The 27,394-nt window shown below is 37.3% G+C and overlaps 1 protein-coding gene across 1 annotated transcript in view; it reads left to right on the forward strand.

Moving 5' to 3' along the window:
* The window catches only part of naaladl2 (N-acetylated alpha-linked acidic dipeptidase like 2), a gene marked incomplete at its 3' end in the record, with an annotated part of 289,380 nt that overhangs the window by 169,657 nt on the left and 92,329 nt on the right, over positions 1 to 27,394 (forward strand). Inside the window, exons 6-9 of the mRNA XM_084394580.1 lie at positions 2,467 to 2,604; positions 13,960 to 14,052; positions 17,699 to 17,904; positions 19,926 to 20,054. Of these exons, the coding sequence (XP_084250706.1) occupies positions 2,467 to 2,604; positions 13,960 to 14,052; positions 17,699 to 17,904; positions 19,926 to 20,054 (566 nt within the window). The remainder of the gene's footprint in view (positions 1 to 2,466; positions 2,605 to 13,959; positions 14,053 to 17,698; positions 17,905 to 19,925; positions 20,055 to 27,394) is intronic.

The following is a 27,394-nucleotide window of genomic DNA, read 5'->3' on the forward strand; positions in this document are numbered from 1 at the left end:
CAGCAACAGAAACAGCACAACTGTGTGTTGGTCTTTCAATGGATTTGTTTGGAGCTATTTTCGTTTAAAATGGAGACAAAGAACAGGGATTACAATTTATTTTAATAATCAACATTCAAATACAAACTGAGTTGTATATAAAAATTTACATTCCATAAAAGGCAAGTTTTTATATCAACTTTTTAGTGATATCCTTTCTACTTCAAGTCGTTGTTGATATATGAACATTTTAAGAGTGGCTATAATAAAAAAAAAAGTTTTAATGAAAGGTTTATTTAAAAATACATTAAATAATGAAGTAAAGATTTAATGAATACATACAGTATATTTAACAAAAGTTGAGCTATGGGCATTGAATGGATTTCTTGAGGTAAATGTAATGCTCCATCTGTTAATAATGTCCATTTAATATTGTATCTTTATTACCATTAATAGTCATTCCACAGAAAAATAAATAAAAAAAACAAATAGGTAACACCAGCACAGGAGGATTAAAAGACACGGTCCCTTGTAACTTCTGCATGCTTCAAACATCTGTCCTCCGGAGATGGAGGGAAGATACGCATTTCACACACACTGGCACCATGAATCATTCTTACCCTGAGACTAGCGTGTTAGTTGACATGTGAGGTATTAAATGCTCCTCTCATGCACCCCTGTAGTATGGACTCCACTATATCAGTCGTCTCTCCTCTGTACAGTATCTACAGGCTGAAACAGCGAGTGCATACTCTCTCCTGGAGTTCATCAAGGTCATCGCTGGAGTACAACCTAATGGGTTTTAAAGGGTTTTGTTCATTTTTAGCTGTACTACAGATAGAACTAACAGGAAAGGATGAGAGCTATTGACCACAACCTTGTTTGTGTTTTATTTATCTGAACGAATGAAAGTACTTTTAAGCTGGAAAGAAAGAAAGAAAGAAAGAAAGTAAGAAAGAAAGAAAGAAAGAAAGAAAGAAAGAAAGAAAGAAAGAAAGAAAGAAAGAAAGAAAGAAAGAAAGAAAGAAAGAAAGAAAGAAAAAAGTGAGTGCTCTTGTCATGTCCTGAAAGTATTAGACGGAGAAGTCACTTTATGTCTCTCGGTTTATTCAGTTCACTCTGCAGCCATTATCAGATTCAGGTGTGTCTGGATATGCAGCACTACAACTTCAGTTCTGCACTGGACACCTCCATGATTTTGACCTTTCAATTTTAATTGAGGATGTCTTTTAATCTCTAATTTAATTTATGAATTTGAATTGAGATAGATGGATGGATGGATGGATGGATGGATGGATGGATGGATGGATGGATGGATGGATGGATGGATGGATGGATGGATGGATGGATGGATGGATGGATGGATGGATGGATGGATGGATGGATGGATGGATGGATGGATGGATGGATGGATGGATGGATGGATGGATGGATGGATGGATGGATGGATATTGAGTCACACACACAGTCATTTGGATTAAATCACATTTAGAAGGTAAAAGACAATGAGTTCAGATAATCTACTCTCTCTATACAGAACCTTGACCACTGTGACCTTTAAGCAGATAATTGCATTTACCGTGTTACTTCAAAAGCACAACTTGAAGCTCAATAATCACTTCCTGTATCCCCTATGACCAAAAAAAAAAAAAAAAAACTTATTTCAACGGGACCTTCCTCTGTGTTCATTCCCACATAACTGCTGTAAAATAATTGTGGCTTGTGAATACGTTTATCTGTGGAAGGTAATAGAGTGTTGTGTAACAGAAAGGTCTACTGATTGTTATTCGTGGATGACTGTACCCCATCCCACCGGTGCAGAAAATTGAAGCTCCTAAATAAATTTGCTCCTAAAGCAGGATTAGGCTCACCGTTCCTCCGTTTTAATGAGGCTGAATCAATGGAGCATTTCGTCCATATAAATCCCCATTGGCTTGCTAGAAACCGTTTCTTCAAACTTAAAATCTCCGGGCCTATTAGTTTGCCGCCCGTGAGCTGCAATCAGTGCCGAGGAAGGGCTTTGATACGTCCCTCCCTTGCTGTGCAGGTACCTCTCAGCGCTCTTCTTTCTCTCTCTGTCTGATTTACAGCGCATTACGAACCTCCTCGCCCGCCCCTTCTCGCTCAGCTTACATCACTAGACGCATCTCCACTTGGCCCCACTGCAACTATATTTATGCAGCACGTAAAGGACTAATGTTGTTCATCTGGCCTCCTAGATGAAGATGTGTGAGAAGACTCAGTGGAGGTGTTAAACAATAGGAAAGCTCTTTGATTGGGTAATTGGTTTGCTCATGTGTTGCGTTAAGAGCCCCATGACGTGCTCTAAACGCTCACAAAATCTTGATCAATAAAAATGGCACGCTGGGGGGGGATTTCTGGGGATGGAATGATGTTATTAGTGTTTTAGTTTTGATATAGATGTTCTAAAGACTTGCTAAAACAAGAAATATGGTTTTCTTTCTGTTTCTGTTCCCTCATTCACAGCTGAGAGAGACAGTCGCTACAACCTGACATCGTTGCTGGTTCAGCCCATATCTGCCTCCTTAGCGAAAATGCTGCTCTCTGCCCCCGCCATGGGGCAGGGAAGACCCTGTGTCCCTATGATCATGCCCTCAGCCGCAGGTAAGCCCTAGGCCAGAAACGATGCCTGCTGCGCTTACTGTAACCATACTATATACTGTAACTTACTATAGACTTACAGCAGTGTTTTCAAATGCTAGTACATTATAGACCAGGTCTAATTGTTACAGTGAGTAGTTATTATTGATCCGTTTTTCTCTGAAAAGTCATTTAGTTGGCTAGTTGTGTTTAATTTGTTTTAAATTAATTAATAATACTTATTATAATAAAAACAATAATTATTATTATTATTGTTATATAAAAACATTATTTTATTAGATATATAAATGTAGCATTTTATTTCTTAAAATTCTTTATTTTTTATTTAATGTTAAATAATTATTTATTATGTTCTATTTTACATGGTATATCTATAAATCTAATGATTTAATATTTGTGTATCTTACCTTTACTTTTTCCTTGAAGTGTATTATGTTTCATCTTTAAAAACCTATAATAGGCTATTTCATGGCAGGATCCCATTGTGAGCTTTTATGTGCCTATGCAAAAATAAATTTGAAATATCCATTATAATGACAAATATCCCCCATCTCCCTTAAAATGCAAAACAGAAAATTAGTTAGTATACATTTAGAAATGTAATGATTCTAATGTATATGATCTACTAGTTGAGGTGGGGAAAAAAAGAAAGGAGAATCTGTCATAATTTACTCACTCGTGTCATTTCTTTCTTTCCTCTGTGGTATTTCGAAGAATGCTTTAACTGTTCAACTGTTTAATGACAATCAAATGATTGCAGATTTTCATTATTTCAAGAAACCGATTATACTTCCATCCTGTTAGTGTCTCTCATGCTTTGTGATATTCTCTTTTTCTTGCTTATGTGCGTTAATCCTTATGTCTCCACTAAGCTCTGAAACAGAATCTTTTGTGCCTGAGATATTCATTATTCTTCTCAGTCTCATGGTTCTTCTGGGGATTTAACCATCAAAAGCGGCTCTGAGCACATGACGTCAGTGTTCCACCTGCTGGTGGCAGATGGTATCACACGCTTTGGCTCTAGATTAGAAGGTTGTGTGCTCAGAAACCAAGGCTGGTTGATTTATGCTCTGTGGTGCGGGTGTAACTCCTGAGTGTGGTAAATTACACAGGTTTTACACATCATCTTAAAGTTGCCCTCGCTATGGACGCCCATATCCAAGGCCATTACACACATCAGTCAACGGGTGCCCATGGGACCTAATTGAAACCATGAGAGTAAGGCTGGTCAGCCATCTTACAGCACTCTCTCATGTAGAGCTTTCAGGGAGGTCAGACGTAACGTTGAAGCCACGGTAGATGTGCTGCAGGCTAAATAAAAATGACAGATGGAGAAGTTGACATGTATGAGAAGATAATTGAATTTAAGTGAACAGACCTCCAGGGGAAGGTCATTCAAGTGGGATGATGTTTTTTATCGACCAACAAAGAATACATATGTAGTTTTGCTCAATGACCTTCATCTGAGAGTAAAAGTCTTTCACATGTTCAAAATTGAAGATGGCCAAAGTTTTTTATGCAACTTTGTTATACAACAGTTACATAACTATGTTTTCTGCATCCTTGAGATGCGTGAGCATCAACAGTCTCCTATGCACATGTTACATTTGTTTTTAATATTTGAAAATGCTTGTTTATGCCAGAATGCATTTTAACACTTAATCTTTAAAGTGTGCAAATGTCTTGAATTATGTAGCAAAGGGTTTTAAATTTAAACCAACAGATATACTTTCCAAATTGAAGACAAAAACTATTGTACATTTTCTGGTATAAGGTTAGTGAGATATGGTTATAGTTTATATGATGAACTACACCTGTAATACATATGTGAAATGACTAAAAATCACACTGAAATCAGTTTGTTAAACTAATTGAAACCAAATTTGTATATTTTTGTTAGCAAGATTTTTTATAGACCTAATTTTTATTTAGTAATGATACATTCAATTGACCAAATGTGACAGTAAAGTCAAGCCATTTATAAAGATTTATTTTACACTTTTCATTAAGTAAAACTTTTCAAATAAATGCAGCCTTGTTGAGCATTAGACATATCCTTATCCAATCCCAAAATTGCTTGTGAATGTTTTTTTATTACATTTTTTCTACTTTTTTATTACATTTAAAGTTTACTGTAGCTTAAATATCTGAAAGCATTCCACTACTTTATGTGACTTAAAGACAAGCATTTAATATATAATACATTTTAAATTAGACACAACATCAGTTTCTGTTTCAGTGATGAAATGATGAAGCACACTGTACAACATGCTACCAAATGGAGGGAGATGTCTCTCTGCCTGACGAAAAAGTTTTCTTACCGTTGGATTTCTGAGTTATGAGATACCAGTATGACAATTAGTGGCACTATGCCAGCGAATGCTTGTGATGTTTCCTGATGTGTGTGTATATACAGACACTCGTGTGTGTAAGCTTCATCACATCGTGATAGGTGTCCGAACCTAACATTCTGTCCATATGGAACTTGCACAGTCATTGTCACAGTCCGCCCCCACATGTGCACGCAAAAACACGCCGAGCTCTGAGTCGGTTCTCGGCCTCTCCCCTCAGCTGCGCATGTGTGTAAAGCCACACTTTTGCTACACATTTTAATAGGGGCTGTTAGTCTCTAATTCCTGCTATTGAGTGAAAATCGCTTCTTATCTTTGCATGGTCGCCCAGGAGACCCCGTCACTGTGGCTGAGCCATTGTCTTGGCTTGATAAGTAAAGGATTTACAGCCCCTGAGACAAAATAAAAGGAAATGGGCTTAACGACAAATCTTCAAGTTCCAAAACACACATTAAAAGGATAGTTCAACAATAAAGGAAACTAATGACGTCATGTACTCACCGCCATGTTGTTCCAAACCTGTATGACTGCCTTTCTATGTGGAACAATAAATGGGTTCATTCAAGCTTCAAAATGGACTCAAAAGTATCATAAAAGTGGTGCATGTATTCCATGTCTTCAGAATTCATATGATTCATTTATGTGTTGAACAGACAGAAGTTTAAGTTATTCACTAATAATCCGGATCATTGAGTCATTGAGTTGAACACAAGAACTAGATCTGTCCGATTCATGAATGGATCATTTAGACTGGTTTTATGAACTTGATTCACCAATTTAAAAAAAAACCTGACTCAGAATTTTTTTTTTTTTAAATAACCATTGCCATTTCTCTAGTTAATTTTTATGGTGTTTGTGTGTCATTTTTGATGCTTGAAAGCTCCTGTCTCTATAACTAACTAGTGCAATTTTAAAAATGTTCTTATATTCCCCAGAAGACGACAGTCATACAGGTTTGGAACAACATGAGTGTCCATGATTAATGTTTTTGGTAAACTTTGAGAATATTGGGGTGACTACAGGCTCATACCGCACTGTTTTGCTTTACTAGATTAAAATGTCTTTCTATTTGCTAGTGATCGCTGAAGATATTCAGAAAGGTAATATATAGGCATTCAATCATATTGCAGTTATTTTCATGAGCTAACCTCTGTTTTGGTGAGTTGGTGTTAGAGTTAGGATAACCCTACAGACCCTTTCCAAAAAATTTGAATATCATGGAAAAGTTTATTTATTTCCGTAATTCCATTCAAAACTTTAAACTTCCATATAGATTATAGATTCAGGGCCCACAACTTAAACAATTTCAAGTATTTAGTTGTTTATTTGTACATAATTTGGGCTTCCAGCTCATAAAACCCACGAAAACAGGATTTAAAAAAATTAGAATATTACATGAAATCACACAGTAATTACACAGTGATACCATGGTCATTGAACCAGGTTTGGGTTATTTTGGCAGTGTGGGCAGGTGCAAATCCTGCTGGAAAATGAAGTCAGCATCTCCATAAAGCTTGTCTGCTGAAGGAAGCATGAAGTGCTCTGAAAATGTCCTGGTAGACGGCTGCGTTGAGTGGACAGCACTGTGGACCAACACCAGCCGATGACATGGCTCCCCAAACCCCAAATGGATTGTGTGCCTCTCCATTCTTCCTCTGGGACCTTGGTTTCCAAATGAGATGCAAAATTTGCACTCATCAGAAAAGAGGACTTTGGTCCACTGTGCTTTATTAAATCCAGAGTCAATGCAGCCGTCTACCAGGACATTTTCAGAGCACTTCATGCTTCCTTCATTTTCCAGCAGGATTTGCACCTGCCCACACTGCCAAAAGAACCAAAACCTGGTTCAATGACCATGGTATCACTGTGTAATTACTGTGTGATTTCATGTAATATTCAAATTTTTTGAAATCCTGTTTTCGTGGGTTTTATGAGCTGGAAGCCCAAATTATCTACAAATAAACAACTAAATACTTGAAATTGTTTAAGTTGTGGGCCCTGAATCTATAATCTATGGAAGTTTAACGTTTTGAATGGAATTATGGAATTTAAATAAACTTTTCCATGATATTCAAATTTTTTGGAAAGGGTCTGTACTTGATAAGTAGTACTCTCCTTTACATATGATTAGCACAAAATATCACCTGCCTTTCTGGGAAAGAAAGTCTGAGATAACTGGAAGATCCAATTGAATTAGGAAAATTAAAGTTAAAATAAAAAGTTAAAAAATAAAGTTATAGTATTTAGAACAATTTTAAATAAAACATGTTATGATGTAAAATGAATAATACATATATTTGAAATATTTAAAATTCGACACTATTTCAAAGCAAGGGGACATAAATATTTTTTAAAATTCATGCAATTTTTTTTTCTTTATCAATTGAACTTTTCACTTAGATTTAAAATAAAACAAAGTAACCCATTAGAAAGATAGCTAATTATACTTTTATTTTAATACTTTTGGATCTTAAATTATGTGTGCATATTATGATGTTAAACAAATAAGAAATATTTCTGAAATATTTAAGTGTCTGTACTACTTCAAAATAAGGGGACATAAATGCTGTCTAAAATTCATGCAATTTTTTTCAGTTAAAATTTTCACTTAGATTGATTTTTTTCATTTTTTTTATTAACAGAAAAAAAAAATGCTAACTATAAGTATACTTTTGGACCTTACATTATTTCATGAAGTAAAGCGAATAAGGAATTTTCAGTTAAAATGTTCACTTAGAATTAGAAAATATATCATGGGCTCTACATTATGTGTGTATAAGTGTGTGTGTCACTCTCCGGCACTGACTAGAACATGGACCGCTACAACCTGTCTTCTGTCACCAGCCCAATGTCCAGCGATCAATGTTCGCCGAAAACCTGCAGTGGCAACACGAACGCCATCGATCCCGCAGAGAGGGAGGGCCGCCTCCCCCAGGCACTCTCCCACCCCTACCGTTCTCTTCACGGTCTGAAAGCTCCCAGCCGTGACCCGCTCCAGCCTGGTCCCAAGCCTGCACCTCTCTTCCATTAACCGGATCAAACGCTTCGAAGCTAGTAATCTGTGCTCTATTGATTGGGCCGAGCTTTGACCACTCCAGAGGTTTCAAATCATTTGTTTCCATCTGTCTCCCCTCTTTCATTCCATTCCCTTTTAATTAAAGCTCACTGTATCACTCCAACGTGCTCTAATTGCACCAGCGTCTCCCTGCCAGGGAAATGAGACATTAGCCGCAAAAATACGTATATGAGCCACAAACTTTCCCACATCTTTTTGCAAGCTCTTGCATTGTACCACCTATGTTTAGGAGACTGGTAATTCATTGTCAACGGCTTTGAAAAGATCTTGAATGTTTCTCTATAGTCCTCAAGGGTATTTATTCATTATTTTGTGTGAGTGTGTGTTTTGTTCCAGTGGATCAGTTGGCCAGATTCATCATCCATTTATTCACCGTAAAGAAATCTAATCGAGAGAGAGAGAGAGAGTGAAAGGGGTCCAAATACATTAGTACTTTCCATGAACGTCTGTGAGCTTGTGTTCCCTCTCCTCGCTGTGCTCCAGATGAAAACTCATAGTATAATAAATTTCTATGCAATTACAGCTGGCTGGCAGAAAACTGTGTGGAATAGCTTTATCGAAACACACCCGCTCCTTTAATTATGATGCTATTGATTGTAGGTAACCCGTCCCATATCGGTTTTGGTCTCTCCATTTCCCACCTCATGAGAAATAAAGCACACTCACGCAGTGATCTGAACTCTGAATTATGGTGTTATGGTATGAAATATGGCATGAAGTAATGTTCTGGACTTTAATAATAATAATTTACTTGTTGCGTGCTGCTTTTGTAAGGGCAGATAACTCATCTGTAACTGAGCCTGGAAATATCTTATATTCATTCATCTTTTGCATCCATTTTGAAGCCAAACTTTTGGTTTTCTGTGACGTAGTCTTTAGTTTAGCAAATTCTGTCACCAAGCTGAAGCTGACACTATGGCTGCAGTAAGAATGTGTAAACTAATTAGAAGTGTTATAGTACTCAAGACTGGTCTTGGTCTCGACACCAGTCTTAAGACCATTTTTTGAAGGTCTCAGGATTTTATCTCAAGACCGGTCAAGACCACAACTGCGAGATATCACCAAATTGCCAGTGCACTGTCTAATTTATTTGTTTACATCATTAATATGATTTGATTTAAAACGTGCTGCTTAAAATGCAATCAATAACTTATTCCTAATGTGATTTCTTTTGTTACTGTGGTGCCGGGTTCGAAATCAATGCAGGATTGTCTCAGAAATGCCCAAAATTAATATAAATGCCCACAAAATTCAAGTTATGATTAAAAACGTACTCGTATGAGATCTTATGAGAACATAGGATATAATTAATGCAATATCACAAGAGCAAGAGAGCTATTTTCACGAATGTGGGCACAATAACAAACATTCAATAAACAAGAAGTTAATATTAAGTGACACAATTTAGACACAAGTTTGCTTTTTCTGCAATGTGTTTCGCTACTAAATGAATCAGCTGCTTTGAACAAATGGGTTGAATAAATTATTCTGTGACTCACTCATTAAGTGTTTTGAATTCAGTTTCATATTTAAAAGTAGACATTTTTTTCCATCACATTTCTATATTCAAAATTATTTATGTAGGTGTACCAATTCAGATGCAACTTCTGTGCCACCTCTGCAACACGAAGATTCATTTTATTGTTAGTGATTTGACTGGTTGCAGTTCTATAGTGTCTTATTATTCTAACTGTATTTATTGATTAAATATAAGACATTTCTCAGACAGTAGATACAGATCTTTTCGATAAATTTGAGGAGTGCTGGTCTGGTCTTGGTCTTGATTCGGTCTCGCCCTGTCTTGATCTTGGTCTCAACACACATTAGTAATGTTTTGCGTTGCATGACATTGTTTTCTAGAAGGGTGTTTATACATTTATAGTCACATTATAGTTGGATAATCTCCAGCTTGTTGCTAATCCTAACAGTTCATGAAAAATATAAGCATATAGCAAATACTTTAATTATTACAATTTAACAATGAAAGCACTGAATGATGAACAAAAGTTCCAGAATAAACCCCTTCAGGCTGATGCAAGACCCCTCTTCTTCACGCCCTGATCACCCTGTCAGGGTTTATTCTGCGATAACAACTGGATATACATGATCTCTTACATAAACATTGATCAACAAGTCAAAATACAGCAAATCAAAAATGGTAATTTGAAACTCAAATCTACATACATGAAATGAGAACAAAGCACTTTTATCTACACACGTTTGAGCTTTCATTTACCGTATTTGATGTGCTCTTGCCATACTGATCTGTGTTTATATGCGAATAACAGCCTAAATCAAAGTCTACAAACATGTAATTTGAATTTATATTTTTAAATCATAATGTCTGATTTATAGGTTTAACAGATTTCAACGTTTTTTTTCTCTCCATTTTTTGTAAATACCCCATATAACATGTTTAAGTGGGACATGGTGTACATATACCCCTGGTTGTGAATCAGCTTCCTCTGGTCCGTAGATCATGTTCTTCATGGTATACATGCTCTTTTTTGTACAGAATATACCTCTAAAGAACATCTTATTCAGGATCATTTATAAAACATGAGCCACTGCAGCTGTCGACTTCTTCATTCTTTTCCTACAAGATCACTTTTTCACTTTGCTCACGCAGAGGCGCTCACCTCTCTCAATAGCCGGTAACCTCTCATACCTATTGATGATTAATGGGCAAATCTGTCACACCACGACCCGTGTGCACAGCAGCACTTTTAAACACTCCCTTAGAACTGCATATACATCTTCTGCTCTTTACCCAAAGTCATTTGTGCTGTTGTCACGGGTGATAAATGGAGTTTGGGGGACTGTGTGAAGCCTACAGAATCTTTTAGGTGAATTTGATTACTCGCAAAGAATAAAAAAACTAAAAACACATCTGTACACATCAGCTGCACTTACATCTTAGTACATTTGAGGTAAAAAACCTCATCTTTACTTTCTTCTGATATTCACATCTCCAGGAACTAATAAAAAGAACTCCATACACCACACCCCAAGGCCGGCACATCTGTCTGCGATCCCGGGGGATTCTTGAAAAAGAGTTTTCAATTACATCTCTGTCTTAAACAAGGAGCACGTCCACTGCGGGATTTCCACACCCCCACATTGGCTCATCGATGTCGCTGTAAGAGCGAACCAGAGCAGAGTTGCTTGGTATGTGTACCAGCACCAGGTGTTTCTTCTTTTTATCTGCTGGGATATCAGCCTCATTGATATTCACTCCATTACACTGAGCCTTTATGTGTAATTGGTAAGAGTTTGAGCGAACAGTGGCGGCACCTTTTTAAGCTGTGGCTTTGAGGCTCTGATAGCGTATGCTTTTTCTGCAACACGCAAACGACCGGTGAAAGCAAAGGCTGTATCCTCTCCGTTATACAGTTCCTGTACATATAATGGGAGATTGTGCCAAGAACTTACAAATTCCATCTGGAAAGAGGCTTTTCTCAGGGCCCAAAGCCTTGTCAGTATCTAAAACACTGTTATTGGTCTTTCTTTGTTAATCACTGATATCATTCATTCTTCGATTATTTCTGGTAGTGTTCCATATTCACTTAAAACTGCAATGATAAACTCCTGTACTCAAGAAGCCAGGTGCTGACCAAAGTAACTTTGATCATTTCCGTCCAATTTCCAACTTGCCATTTTTATCTAAAATTCTGGAAAAAGTTGTTGCGGCTCAGGTACATGTCCATCTCTCTGAAAACAACCTATATGAACAATTTCAATCTGGCTTTCGTTTGCAGCACAGTACTAAGACTGCAATTGTTACCATTTTTTTAATGACTTACTGGTAGAGGCTGACTCAGGACTTCTATCTATATTAATTATTCTTGATTTAACTGCTGTGTTTGACACTATCTTGCACAATATCCTACTAGATAGGTTGTAATCTGTAGGAATTGTTGATACTTCCTTTGCTTTGTTTAAATCTTGCACTCAATTTGTGCAATTATGGCAGTTTCGAGCAAAGTCATCCCAAATCCCTTCTGGTGTCCCTCAGGGATCAGTCTTGGGCCCTCTGCTATTTATTATTGATCTACTTCCACTTGGAAGCATTTTCAGAAAATTTGGCATTCACTTTCACTGTTATACTGATGACACCCTGCTCTACTTGTCCTTGAAGCATACTTCTGTTTTACCTGTTTCTCTAATTGTCTGTAATTGTCTTAAACTTATTAAGTAATTTTCTTAAACTTAATAGCAGCAAAACAGAAATTCTTCTCATAGGTTAAAAAAATAATTTTTGTATCAATGATTCTCCAGTCTCCCTCTCTATGCAGGTCAAAAGCTTGGGTATTATCTTTGACAATACTCCGTCATTTGAAGCACACATGAACAATGTTACTCGGACAGCCTACTTCCATATATACATAGAATGAACTGTCTCCTTCCTGCCCTCTCAATGAGGAATACTGCCATTATGTTTCATGTTCTAGTCACATCACGCATTGTAATGCTCTAATACTGTGATGTTCTTCTTTATGGCCTTCCTTTTAAGTTCTTGCATAAACTTCAGTTAGTCCAGAACTCGGCTGCATGAATCATTTCCAGAAGTTCTTTGGTTGAACACATTTCCCCTGTGCTCAAACAACTGCACTGGCTCCCTGTTAAGCAATGTATTGAATTGACTATTTTGCTCCTTAATTATAAGGCACTTCACAACTTGGCTCCTTCTTATTTGTCTGATCTTCTTTCCATATACACTCTAACCCACACTCTTAGAAACATCTTCTGCATGCACTTTAGTTCTCTCACACATGCATATGTCTTTCATGGGGTCTCGAACTTTCAGCTTCCCTACCCCTCATCTTTGTGTGAAATTCGCAATAATATGGTAATTTGTGGGGGATTGCGTCATGACAGGAGGAGGAGCACCAGGCTGGGAAGAGAATGATTTGTTATGATAGCAGCTGCAGGCTGAAGAAGTTAATAAACTATAAGTTCCTGCAAGTAATGGACTCGAGTAAGAAAATACGACAATCTATGGAACTTGCTTCCACTGGATATCCGAAATTGTAACGCTCTTTCTGTTTTTAAGTCTCGTCTCAAAACATACCTTTTTAGACAGGCCTTCCGGTGACTGTGTCTAAGAATTGTTTTGGGTGTTTTTAAGCTCACATTCAGGGCTTCTGTGTTTTTTAGGCCAAACTGATGGTGTTTGGTTATTTTATGTTTTATTTGTTCATTTGCTTATAAAATGTCCTTGAGTGTCATGAAGAAACCTATAATAAAATACATTGATTATAATATATTTCAGTGGTTGAGTTTTTAAATCCGAAACCCAGTTAACAGGGAATGTTCTCAGAACTTTGGCAAGGTTCCCTCAAAGTTATGAACAAATGTTCTTCCAGTAACTTTAATGGAACATTTGTTTAAAGTTATCTAGTCTTTAATAATGCTCTCAAAACATTAGCACAAAGTGTTATTTATACTTTTTTTTTATGCTTTAGTTGGACCTACATCTAACATGTTACTACTAGTTTCAAATTGTTCAGAGAACATTCAAAAGTAACATTTACAAAATGTTTGCAGAATGATAAAATAGAATGTCCCCCCATCTCATCTGATTTTTGCAGATTAATTAAAATTTTGAATTATTCATTTTATTGTTGTTGTTGTTGTTGTTGTTGTTGTTGTTGTTGTTGTTGTTAAATTTTAAGTAATACCTCAATTCATTTTATTAATTTTTTAATTAAATAAAAATATATTTATAGTTGAATTCAGTTACAATATTTTAAAATTGAAAAACAATGACACACTTAATTTTTCCTTTTTCCTTTTGGACTGATTGAAGACACAACCTAAAGCTCTCCATATTTTTGCCATTTTCTAAAAGCTATGTTTAGAACTTTTTTTGTATTTGTCAATGTTTCATGTCTCTGACTAATTCTTTTGAAATTTCTGTTTGTTCCTCAGCAAGAAAAATAATAAATCTCACCATTGAAAACCAAGCATCTTTCAAGACGGTGCACAATGTTATAGGATATCTCAAAGGCAAGACCAATCCAGGTAGGTCAGCACAAAACCAAGACAGCGCCGAATTATCATTTTACAAACCCAAAGGGCTTTTTGTCATTGATGATGCAGGATTACATCACATTTTAACTGCACAATATTGCCAGTGTATCTCAAGCATTGTCCTAAACTGCAGTGCTCTTTGGTCTGACATAACAAAGACACCATACTTTGTCACAGTGCTTTATTGTATTCATTATAGTAGAGTGAAACAGGAGTGCAATCTAAGCATTCTCTCCTTCATCCGCTGAAAAAGTGAGAGTCCGGGGGGCGAATAAAGCCAAATCTGAGCCCACCTGCTGAAACAGCCCCTTTTCCTCCATGCACTATGACAAACTAATCTCTTAAACCAACGTCTGCCACCACTGTCCAAATGCAGGTCACTTGGCTGCCGAAAATAGGCTTTTAATTACGGACCACTATTTTCACCTTCAGGATGATTTGATCATACGTCTGATGTAATGAAAACGTTTTAATCTTTCACCCCCGCCCCCATGACTGTAAAAGTCACTGTGTCTATGCATTTAAGCCCTCCGTGATTTACTTTTGAGATTTACAGCCCTCTTTTCCTGTCATAATTGGTCGCCCAGTCACTAATTACGTATCACAAATCATACGGAGGCGTTCTTCTCCTTGACTTTTGTCTTTTTATAATGTGTTTACCTTTCATTTATCTGGCAGTTGGCTGTCTTGTTTATCATTTGATGTAATTTTAATAACTTCCCTTAAGACCGCTGCGGTATTCTTGAGTACAGGTGGGATGCAATGTTCTTTAGTTCTTGCCTCTTGTCAGTTTGATGAGTCTCTCTAGCTGTCAGTCAAAGGTGACCCAGTGCCGCTAATAGCCCACGGCTAATTACATGAGGAATTGCTTCTTTTCTGGTCTTGATGTGTGTGGGGGATTGTGTTTGGTGTTTGTGAAGGCAGAGTGTGTGTAAATCAGGAGAAAGTGTAACCTTGCCCTGGCCACGGGGATCATGTGTGTGTACAGTATACATTAAATACAGACTCTCTGCTGCGCATACAGTAAACTGCTGATCTAGGATCCATTTCCATTCCTTAAATCCTAATCTAAGGGAAGTTAGCTTTAGAATAGTGGGTAGAGACAACTTCATCTTATGCCATTTGTGTGTGTGCTAGACAAAATATCTTTATAAAATAGTTCAATATGTGGATTAAAATGTAACATATAGTATTAAAAACAATAAAAAGAGTAATCTAAGTAAACTACCATTCAAACGTTTGGGGTCAGTGAGGTTTTTTAATGTTTTTAAAACAAGCCTCTTATGCTCACCAAGGCTGCATTTGTTTGATTGAAAAATTCTGTAATATTGTGAAATATCATTACAATTTAAAATAACTATTTTCTATTTTAAAGGGTTATTCACAGCTGGCAAAAATGGGCTTTCAACAAAACTTGGCTGCCTGACTAAAATCGGTGCTACCTGATTAGAGAAAACAAGGCTGTTGTCTTCCCTTTTGCCAAATAGGTGAAAACTTCAATAGCCACAATGTACTGGCCATGTTGCTGTCCACGGCCACTCCAACCAGTCTGCTATGGATTTGTGTACCATAGTCAAAGGCTGTATTTAAAAAAATTACCTCCTAAACCTTCATTCACTATTCCAAACTATGGAAACTACTAGGAAACTATGTACAAACCTTATTTAAACAATTGAATAATCAATTAAAAGGGAATTTATACCTGTATGATATTACGCTGTACCCACATTGGACCAGCGGTTTGGAAAATGGATTAATTATTCTGCTGCGGGCGCCATCTTTTGGCGAGATGCGGGAATTCATTCGCCGGTGACCCTCACAGTGCATTATGGGTATTCTCTAGCTGTTGAGTGTACATCGGTTGGGCATTTGGTATTGCCCCTTTCCGCTGATTGCTCAACCAAAAGTCAAGCCGTGCTGTCAAGCCGTGCCGCCTCCACTCACTCTCACCAGCTCAGAGACTTGGTTTGATTGGTTACAAGGTAGTTTGTGACGTGAGAAACACCAGCGATTTCAAACTGCGTTTTTGAGACTTTTTTTCACTGCAGTTTTAAAGGTGCAATGCGCAAGTCTCTGAGTTTTTGCAGAACTATGCCCCCTCTGGCGACAAGCGAAACTGCAACCAGAGGTGTGCACGCTCATGGACCACACGCACACGCACGCTTGCACGAGCACGAGCTGTTCATAACCAAAGGAGCATCAGCCGCACAAATCTTTTGTTTACAGTCATAATGTCTTCAGAGGTAATAAAGTTATAAATCTGCAAGTCATTTTAAATATGTGAAAGGAAAGGCATTTGAGTAAATTACACACTTATGTGTGAGGGGAAAACGGGGGTAGTAGAAAACTTCGGTTTTTGTTTCCATCTATCTCCATGTTGAACTGTTTTATGTGTTTACTGTATCCACTTATGATTGTATTATTATGGAAACACGTTCATAAACAATATAAGTTATTACTTTGTAAAAGCTCAAAATAATAATCATACCATACACAGTTGGTCAACAAAGTACACTCAAATGTCTCAAGGTAATAAACAATCAAATGGCACTATGACGTTACCGTAAAAGCCAAACAGGCTAATCCGCCGAAGATTTGCGGGGGTTTAGCCTGTTTTATTGATCTGCTAAGTAGCATATTCCAATGAACCTGTTCACTGACAATGGTAGTAAAACCAATTCTGATTGTACATTTATCTAGCTTACGCTAAAGCATTACACATTTTACGCATCGTCATTTGTTGTCATAGATTTGCCGTATCAGACATTAGAGACTGGGCTATATCTTACCGTTTTATCAAGAAAAAAGCCAACTGAGGATCCCGTTTGAGCCCTAGAGCAGACCGGAGATCTCTCCATTTGTTGAAAGCCTTCCCGATGTTGACTCTTGTCTTATTCCGACGCTTGTCTGACTCCAATTTGGCCCTTTTGGTGGCACTAGACAAAAGATTTATTTTCTTTGTCTTACGTGGAGTTTGCGTTGGGGTTTGGAATGAACTACAAGCCGGTCTCTTTGAATCCATCTTCTACTTTTGTCGAAAGTTGACAAATGTTTTGTCGCTCGAGTTGTCTTCGCTGATACGGAGAATGGCGGCGAATACACAAACCTGCCAGACATAGCCAGGTGAGCGTGAACGCGCATGACGTCACGCCCAGTCTCAAATTCCGTCCCGAATCCCTCTTATTTATTTTACTGTACAGGATTATAGAGGCAATCGCAGTGATCATAGAAGGGCTCATTCAGCCCATCAGGCAATTGTTTAAGCATGTATGGGTTAGAAAAACGGGTATTTTTAACATGAAATGTTGCGCATTGCACCTTTAAGGAGAAAATACCCAGCAATGGTATTGACTTATGAATTTGCACATGGTTTGTCTTAAAGCATATTAAAAACACCACCAAACTTGATTTTCACCACAGAGGGACTTTAAGATATTTCCTATGGAACATAAGAATCTAGATGACAGGAAATCATCTACAAAAAAAAACAAAAAAAAAACATTTTTTTTCATACACTGCACATAGTCTTTACCCTGATTGACCTTCCACTTGTGTGAACATGTTTGTTGGTGCGTGAGTGTTTGTTTGTTTGTTTCTTGTTTGTGTGTAAGTGTTCCTCCTCTGTTTCCCCCTTTAGATCGATATGTACTGGTTGGCAGTCGTCATGGCAGCTGGTACGAGGGTGGGTTGGCAGACTGGGGTAATGGCTCTGCAGTCATGACTCAGATCATCGCCTCCATGACGGCTCAAACCCGTGGGGGCTGGCTGCCCGACCGCACCATCGTCTTCTGTTCCTGGGGGGGGACCTCATTGGGCAACATCGGCTCCTATGAGTGGGGGAAGGTAATATCTAACAATTCCAACCCAGGCTCTTTGGAAAAACATACCTATGGCGACATTTCCGCTAAATGATATCACATTGCTTCCTGCACATTTCGCAACATTGAACAAATGAACGAAAGCGATAAACCTCTTGAAAATAGCGTACCACCAGTGGCGTCAATTCACCAAAAGCCAAGGTATTGCAGACTCTGATGACGTCATTGTATTTGTTATACAACAAACACAAACAATATTACATGAAACACAAATATTAAATATATAGTACAGAAATAAAAAAATATAGTCAAATGGAATATTGCACTAACAAGAAATATATTGCACTAAACCTGTTAGTTGCAAAGTGAAGAATGGAAAAGCACCGTGGAGAATGTATGTGTATATGTATCAAAGAGGGATCAGTGCATATTAGAGTTCATGATGGTTATGGGAAGAAACTGTCCTTGAATCTTTTTGTCCTCGTTTTGATGGACCTGTAATGCCTGCCTGATGGCAGCAGGTCAAACGATTTAAACCCGGGGTGTGAGGAGTCCTTTAAAACGTTTTTAACCTACTGAGGCATCGAGAGTTGTACATGTCCTTCAGTGATGGAAGGGGACATCCAATGATCCTCTTTGTGGTGTAAATTATCCTCTAAAGCCCCCTCTTATCTGTCTCAGAGCAACTAGCACACCACACTATGACACTCTAAATGGAAGAACGATAGAAGTTCACCAGCAGCTTTTCACCCACGTTGTTTTTCCTGAGAAGTCACAGGAAGTGTAGTCGCTGCCCGTGCCTTTTTGATGACCACTGTAGTGTTTGCAGTCCAGGAGAGGTCTGCAGAGATAAAAGTGCCCAGAAATTACAAAATTTTGAATGTTGGTAAATTTTTTAAAAATGTTGGTCCATTTCAACACAGTCCTCATTGATATTATGGGGAAACAGATCCACCTTATGCTTCCTGAAGTCTGTGATGAGCTAAGTTTCCCTTATTATTCGGTAGAATTGCCTTTCACAAATAAGGTATGCTAGTGCTATTCGGCTTCGGGCACATCCGTAGTTCGGCGCAAACTCATTGAGTGTGAAACCTCCCATTTTAATCAAATGAATCGGTCAAAACTCTTTTACCATTACCCATGATTTACAGGACTCATAGCCGAGTGCTGTGCATTGCAGTGCTGTACCAGATGAGCTTTCAAGCAAGTTTACCTAGTCAGAAAAGCCGTACATATGGAGTTGGTTATGGGATGCTATGATAATTTAAAAATCATGCACTATGGTTAAAGTGTTTTGGTCAAATCATACTATGGTGAAAGGAAGCACGCAAAATATGTCTTTTATAATCGATGATATGTCACTGTAATCATAATATGTGTAAAAGGGATAATAGTTTTTGCCGTTTCTAGTGTTCATTTCAGCTGGGAACTGCAGTGATGTGCTCTTTATGACCCCTATATGACATCCGGGTCATATTGTAGTCTACAATTTATGTATATAAGCTCCATATTTTGAATATAGATTTAAGAATGATGCTTGAATTTTTTGATACAACATAAACAACATAGCTTATAGAAATCCCTGGCAATGCTAAAAGTTGAGTTTAGCAGGAGGTCAAAAGCACTTCCGTTTTTCTCTTCCTCGGTTTGACAGCTAAAATGAAGGAGGGAAAACAATAGTACAGATTAGCCTTGAGCAGCCATACAAAAGCTTGCTAACATGATCAGCAAGTCATGAAGATTCAGTCAGACAAATGGATGATTTTGGAGTGTTAATGAAATTATTCTGTTCGGCAAAGGAGTTTATTCTAATCAGTACAATACGAATGTCATCATTAATCTTAAGAAGCCCCAAATGATGTCACAATAAAATGATAGTTTTTGAATATGAAGAAGACAATAATGGTTGCTATTATTCACAGTGCTCATTTCACAAAATTATAGTGTCTCACTGGGGGTTTCTCAGGCTTTATGTCAAAATGTCAATCAACGATCTGACATTTCATCAGTTGGTTGCACATGGCTTTGTTCTATGTGTCTGTACAGGAGAACGCAGTGGTACTTCACAGCAGGGCAGTGGCTTATGTCAGCCTCCACAGTCCCGTCAGAGCATCTGGATCCCTGCAGTCCACAGCATCACCTTCTCTTCTGCAACTGGCATCTGAAACCCAAAAGGTATTTTTATTTTTATTTTTTTATATTCTTGTATATCCACTGGGACATGATACGTGCAAATATGACTTAAATAGAATAGAATCATATGTTACAGAACAGTTGTTGAAAACCTACAGAAAACCCAATCATCACTACCCATAATGACTGTTGCTGGAGAGTATCTTACTAGCTGTTTGGCCTTACTATTATTCAGATCTATCCTTACTACAAATCTGAGCACATGCCCCCCAATAAAGTCATAGAACCGCTTAAAACACAACATCCATCCACCCATCCACAAAAGAAATATTTGTTTGTTTGTTTGTTCAATTGGTTGCTTTTATTGTTATAGTCTAAGAAAGTCATAGCCTATATTAGACTTGCGCTACACATGTAGCACTTGACTGTATTTTCCTTTTTGAAGTGATTTCAATCATATTTCAAGCAATTCAAAACCATCATGGCTAGGGTTGGGTACCGAAACCCGGTTCCAATAGGGAACCGGTTCCAACGTAAACGTAGTAACGAGACCGAATAAGAACGAAACTTTCGGTGCCTGACTTTTTTTTACCGCCCCCTATAAAACATCTCGCGGCACAAATGTTCCAATAATAAAACATCTCCAGTTAACCAGCAGAGCATTCATTTCGTTCGTTTGTTAAATAAGAGACGATCTAGCGCTGAAATGTGTTTTTTAAATCAAACACATGATACAGGCGCTGATACAGTGTTTTCTTTTTTGGCTCGCTGTCTTCACTCGGACGCGTGCTTCAATACGTTGCGGAGACTCTCTATTCATTCCGGTGAAATCACAAAATATAATGCACACAAACGTGTCCCTACTTGATAAACAACCACTGATAAGCATAATCAGTTTAAAAAAAAACTAAAAAAACTGTACGAATGCGGATTAGAACCCAAAACCTCTGACACGCTTGACGAAAGTTCAAGTTCAGCTGCCAGTGTCGTGGTGGACATGGTAAGTCTAGTATTTTAATGCCAACTGCAAATCTTGCATATCAAGTATGAAGTATATCAAGTATATTTATATGAGGCTATACTGTGTGTGTTAAAAATATCTCTGCTCATTGTCAGATATTTCTCTGTTTTAAAGTAAAAGTCATAATATGAGAAGACACAATTTTGATCTTAACTTAAGTGTTTTATCAGTAGCCTATTAAACGGCGCAATTTTTCATTTAATCAGAAATCAGAAAATCTTTAAAGATTTAAGTTAATATTGTGTCAGTTTGGACACACACACAGATATAATTTTTTTGATAAAGTGTGTGTGGTTTCGTTTTCTTAAGTTACCGGTTCAAGAACCGTTTAAAAAATACAGAGTAGGTACTGGTATCGGATAAAACCCAACCAATACCCGACCCTAATCATGGCGAACAGTACGCATCTAAAGTGTCACAGCTGAAGAAAAGAATCCATTATTTATCGGCTTAAATATATTTGCCAAATTTTTGGTAACACTTTATTTAGGGTCCAATTATCACTATTGACTAGTTGCTTGGGGTTCCGGTTATGGCGAGGTGCTAAGAGGTTGCAACTTTGTAGCTCTGCTGATAGCATGTAATTAACCCTACAATGCCAACCAGAATTGTATTTAAAGCCAAGCAACACGTATATATTAGTACAGGGAATCAAAATGTCATGTAAAGGTGGAAAAAAGACGAAACAAAGAAGAGGGTGAAGAAACTAGCGACGTATTGGCAACTGTGGAAGACAGCCGTGACGAGGGAGATTGTGAAGTAGTAACTTCGGGCAAAAATAACAACCTGGATATCATGAAAGCCATAATGTCCTTGAAAAGTGGCCTTTATAAGAAAATGTATGGTGTGCAAACAACAATTGCCGAGATAAGAAAGGAGATGCACAGGACGCATAACACATGCGGAACAACGTATTTCTGATGCTGAAGACAACCTTTATGGGCTAATATCCAAAGTGAGCTCATTGGAAAGCAGCGCTAAAACTCTTTCGAACAAAGTGGAAGCCGATGAAACAACATGAGACTTGGTGATTGAGCAGGCTCACAGAAATAGCACTCTGACAAATAACGTCTCGCGCATGACACGCCCGAGAACACCGATTATGAAGTTCTTGAACTTCAAAGACAAGGAGCAAGTATTAAAGGCAGGCACGACTATGACAACGTGCGAAAGAAGCTGTGAGATAAGGGGATTCATAAGCACAGAATCATCTTTCCAGCACGGCTCCTGCTGACACATGGGGAGAGATCCTATACTTTCCAAACTCTTGATGAAGTGGACAAATTTGTCCCGTCTCTTTGAAGGATCAAGGCTAACCTATATATGGAAGAGGCTACTCCATCAGGAAAATGTAACTGCAATATTGGTTAATCCATTTGATATAATTTTCACAAAAGAGAACATGACAATTATTTTTGTTTACCATTTTCCGTTAAATATGACTACCGTCTCGTTTTGTTTTACATTCTCATGGCCAAAATAAGTGTTTATTTTCATGGTTACAAACAATTAAAAACTAGTTGCTTATTAGCATGCATATTACTAGGAGTTTATTGAGGCAAAAGTCATTGTTAATAGTTAGTAAATAGTGAGAATTGGACCCTAATCTAAAGTGTGATCAAATTTTCTTATTGGGCCGATAACGATAACATTAAAATGAACATATATCGGCCGATTCCGATATGGTGGCCAATATATCGTGCATCCCTACATATTTTCTTCCTCTTTTCTGCTATTTTTAGAGCAAAAACAAGCATTTTAACAGGAAGGAAAATGTAATTATCTTGGTAAAGGGTGCCGTTTTGTTTATATTTTAACTGACATATGATTGACTGGAACACTTTGCAGTTGTATGGAATTTCAGTTTGAATATTCCCACCTGTGAATGCAGAATTGAGACTTATCCTAGACTGTTAATTCACTCAACAAAGGGTTGGTGTTTGAGGAGTGTGCACCCCACGTCCTGCATAAAACCTCTCTGCTGCATCTCATTCGCAATGTACACTGAGTCTGAGTTATGCATTCATATGGCATTTCCAATAATGTGAGACATAACTCATCTAACTTATTTAACCTTAATATAGCTCTTGTGTTCTGCTCAAGTTTCCAGATATATAGAGTGCCTTACTCATTCTGACAGGTTCATTTATGATTTGTGTGACTATATTGTAGTTTGTCTGAAATTATGAATAAACTGTGTAACACATCAGGATCGCCTTGCTTATTAGCTCTGTGTAAATTTAAGTCAACTTTCGGTTAGTCTTAACTCAAACTGACAGCGTCTTTAGCATCAGGTAAGATGCAAATGGAGCCACAGAAAAGGTTAATATATTTAAATATTGCCAATGCATCGTTTGCTTTGTATAGCATGCTGTAGGTCAGAGGCCCTGATCCGATGACCATGTGCCCTGTTATTTTTAACCAGACAATAATTTTCTTCATTAACCTAAATGCCAGTCCTCCTGTGACATTTCAGCCTAATAAAGTAAGCTCTGACCTGCACCGCTGCCACTATCGAAATCTCTCCTGCAAAACTTCTTGGAGAGAAATGGCATAAGTTCACTAGAATAATTATTTCCCTTATCATCTGCAGTCTGGTCATAATGTTTGGAAAGTAGTTCACTGGAGGAAAAAGGAGAACTGATGAGACTGTGATTTGAAGTGAATAGGCAGAGAGGACTCAGGATGGAGTTTTGCAAAATGGCTTCGGAATGCTTTGCATAACACTAAGCTCATATTAAAAAAGTTATTGTTCAGTTAATATCTATGAATTTCTTCTTAGCGTGGACATATCTCGGTTCGATTTTTCAATTGTGGAACGCAAGTATTCACCGCAAGTAAGTAGTAAGTAAAAGCAAATATTGATTTTTTTTTTTTTTTTTGAGTCACGGGTTTGGAGTCAAAAAAGTTTTCAAAATCTTTCTAAAATGAAGTGTTGAAGTGCTCCTTATAAACTAACGAAAGGAAGTTTTGATGAAGCAAACATATTTGGTCCTTTAATCTTGTGTTGTAGTTTCAACTATCCACACTCAAAGTACATTAAATTAGACAAATCTGAGATGTTTTTGAATGCTGGAGCATTTTTGATGGTCGTGTTTATTCACCTCAGGTGCCATTGAAGGTCCATAAAGCCCTTTTGAGGTTTGCGATAAATTGACAGACAATGCTTGAATGACCAAAATGATAAAATAAAATAAATATTGGTTATGTGAGACTCCCAAGATCATTTAAGAAAATTTACATATTGATCAAATCATTGATCATATCCTACATCCAAAGCACCTTAAATGTGAATGCACAACCTCCTGTTTATCTGATATGCTAATTCTATCCCCTATCCTGCAGTGTGATCACAACAAAGAAGAAAACTGTTTAACATCAGCACTTTTCTAAATTCTTTTCATTACATTCCCACATTGTCTAAAAGTCCACCTTTGTGGCCCTACGCCTCCCCACCAATCGTTTTCTGTCTCTCAATAAATTGATAATGGCTCATGCTTCGACGCAAAGAGACACAAGATGCCCTCATTAGCATGCTAATTGAATGGAATACCATCCAATCAAAGATGCATAGAGACTGTTTGTGGATTAATTACTTCCAATTGAAAGGCGTGATAAAAGAAAGGTTCATTTTTATTTTTACCAAGTGATTGTTTCCCTCTTTTGTGTTGATTTGTCAAACTTTGACTGAAATTAAAGAATTTATTATATATCAACCAGCCAAAATCAATATCGCAGGCTTTTATCCCAGTCCCACAGTGCTATATTATTAACCAAATGATCAAACGTGAAGATTTTCATTGGTCTCGTCACTTTTTGTCCCTACGTGTCATAAAATCTCTCGCCTGCACTCTGTTATATGACCTCTTGCCTCTAATTGTACATGCAGTTTTTTCAGTCATCTTGGATTGCTGGAGTTGTGCAATTTATCTTTTAAAGATGCTGTGTTGGAGGCATCAGGTATCCACAACACTTTCAATATTTTGAGACATTTTAACAACACTATAAATCATGTTAGAGCTATGGAGGTAATACTTTCCACTTATCTTGCTTTGCAGCTGTCTTTGGAATAGAGATGCCATTGCGGTGATGTTTTGAATGGGTGCTCTGGAACCAATTATAATAAAGGAAGTACTTCTTCTGGGATTACAGAGTGAAACACAAAGTAAATTGAGAGACTTTTCATTGTTTAATTGGGTATTGTTGTAGCAACATGTGCGTGTCTGTCTATTTTAAACTGAAATTACACCAAGAGAAAAGACAAACGATAAAGTATACGTTTTTGTGTGAGAAAACCTATGAGTTTTGCCCTGATGTGGATTGGTGTAATTTGATTGTAATTGGGAGTAGTGAAAAGCAATTTTTTCTTAAGGTTTGTCTTTAGCCCAGTTGCTCCCTATAGGCTATATGATTTATCCCTGCTAAGTTAATTGTTAAACTAATATGCTTTTTATCTTTAAGAATTGAGATTATCAAATGTGTTAAAATGCCCTGTCTAAGAAAAGATTTACACTGATAGTGATCTCAATATTATATTTAATCTCAAACTTGCCATAACTGCTATCATAACCAGACTCTCTTATGTAAACTTCTTTTATTATTATCATTGCAGATTAGGTGTTTTAAAACCTGTTAAGCTTTGAGTAATCCTCTCTAAAAATCCATGTCTATTGCACCCAAGTAAAAGTCAGTAGTCTCTTTCATATAATCATTTATTCAGACAGCAAAGGAGTTTGTAGAGCTGGAAATGTAGGTCACATTCACATATACACAACTTTGCCACAAACAGAATTTCATAATGTTATTTTTTCAAGTTTAAATCAGATTTTACTCTGATTGTAAAGGTGAGACATGCAAGATGATGATCAAGGCACGTTTTTTTCCCCTTCTTTTTATTATTCATGTGTCCTAAGAATTATACATCAACACATGCCGTTATCTCTGACAGATAAAGGACACCACATCTTTTGCTTTTAGTAATAATCTTGGGATTTTGTTTAGGCTCACCTTGTATTTCTTCCCACGCTATACCTCATATTAGTTCACATAAATCTGACCTATATAAAATCTGACAGCACAATTGTATTCAGATCTAAAATATATTTAGAGAAAATCAGAATAGCATGTAATCCTCTTTGAAAAAAGTCCATTTTGATTATAGAGAAATCCAGATTGCTACACAAGCAAATGTGTTTATCAAAGCTAAGGTTATCTTTGAGTTTGGAAATCTGTTTTGCTTTTTTGCATTTAGGACCTCTACTCACTAGAGTTTACAATGGATGTCGCATCACAACGGCATGGTGTAAAACAAAATGCAGCGCAGTGACGATCCATAAGTTGAAGGCTCGATTTCCACTGATTTCAATTTAACTTCAAGTGCAGCATCAGAGCCAAAGGCCTTTTCAAAGTGAGTCTGTTCACTCTGCGACCATCTTGGGAATGCACTCGGACAGCTATTTTTAGTCATGCAAGTGCAGCTCATATGTAAATTAATTGAGGCTATCCATAATTATTAAAAAAAATTTTAAAAGAGCGAAAGCTGAGCACAAGTTTCACGACGACAACCATATTACTGCCGTTTCTGTCTGGAGCTACAATCGCAGTGTCATCAAACAAGATCAAACAATGACTTTGCAGATTGATGATTGGCTCTTTTATTTGGAAGGCGGGGTTTGCTTTACTAGAGCATGTTGGGTTTTATTTCTTCCTATTTCTCCCATTCATTGTAGTAGCACATCTCTTATCTGTCCTTCATCTGTAGTGTAGATGCCTGTTTTTTTTTTTCTCACTGGGTTTACAAAGTGCATTTTGCTTTATTGTAACTTTTGTAATAAATAAAAAAAAACAGTCTAGCCAAATGTGAATTGCTGTTCTCGGGTAATCATCTGCCTCTGCACATATAATACCAACAATATTATATTTGCATTTTAACTCTGCAGAACTGGAATTCAAGCCACCTATATGTGTGGCATTTCATTTACAGTCAATGCACACTAACTTTCTTTTTTATGAAATACTCTTTGAAAGGCTCTTTCCCCAAGATGAAAAACATTCAAAGTATTTACGCTGTTTGAAATGATCTGAAAAACTTGGCTTTGCCTCAGACTCACTATAAGTGCTGGTCAAAACATCTCGGTGATTGACTACAACAAAATAAGAGTAGCTGAAAAACAGGGGTCTGACATTCTTGGAAACCCTGTGAATGATAGATTACTGACCTTAGCAGTGCCGTGATCAATACTGTAAAAAAGCAATCGAAAGAACCAAGGATTGTGTTTTAGACTCACTCGCATCTGATAACCCCTACATCTGATAATCCAGCCCAGCATGCTTTTGTCATTCATACTGTTTCCTGAATTCC

The sequence above is a fragment of the Rutilus rutilus genome (assembly GCF_951802725.1).
Source record: "Rutilus rutilus genome assembly, chromosome: 22".
NCBI classification, from domain to species: Eukaryota; Metazoa; Chordata; class Actinopteri; order Cypriniformes; family Leuciscidae; genus Rutilus; species Rutilus rutilus.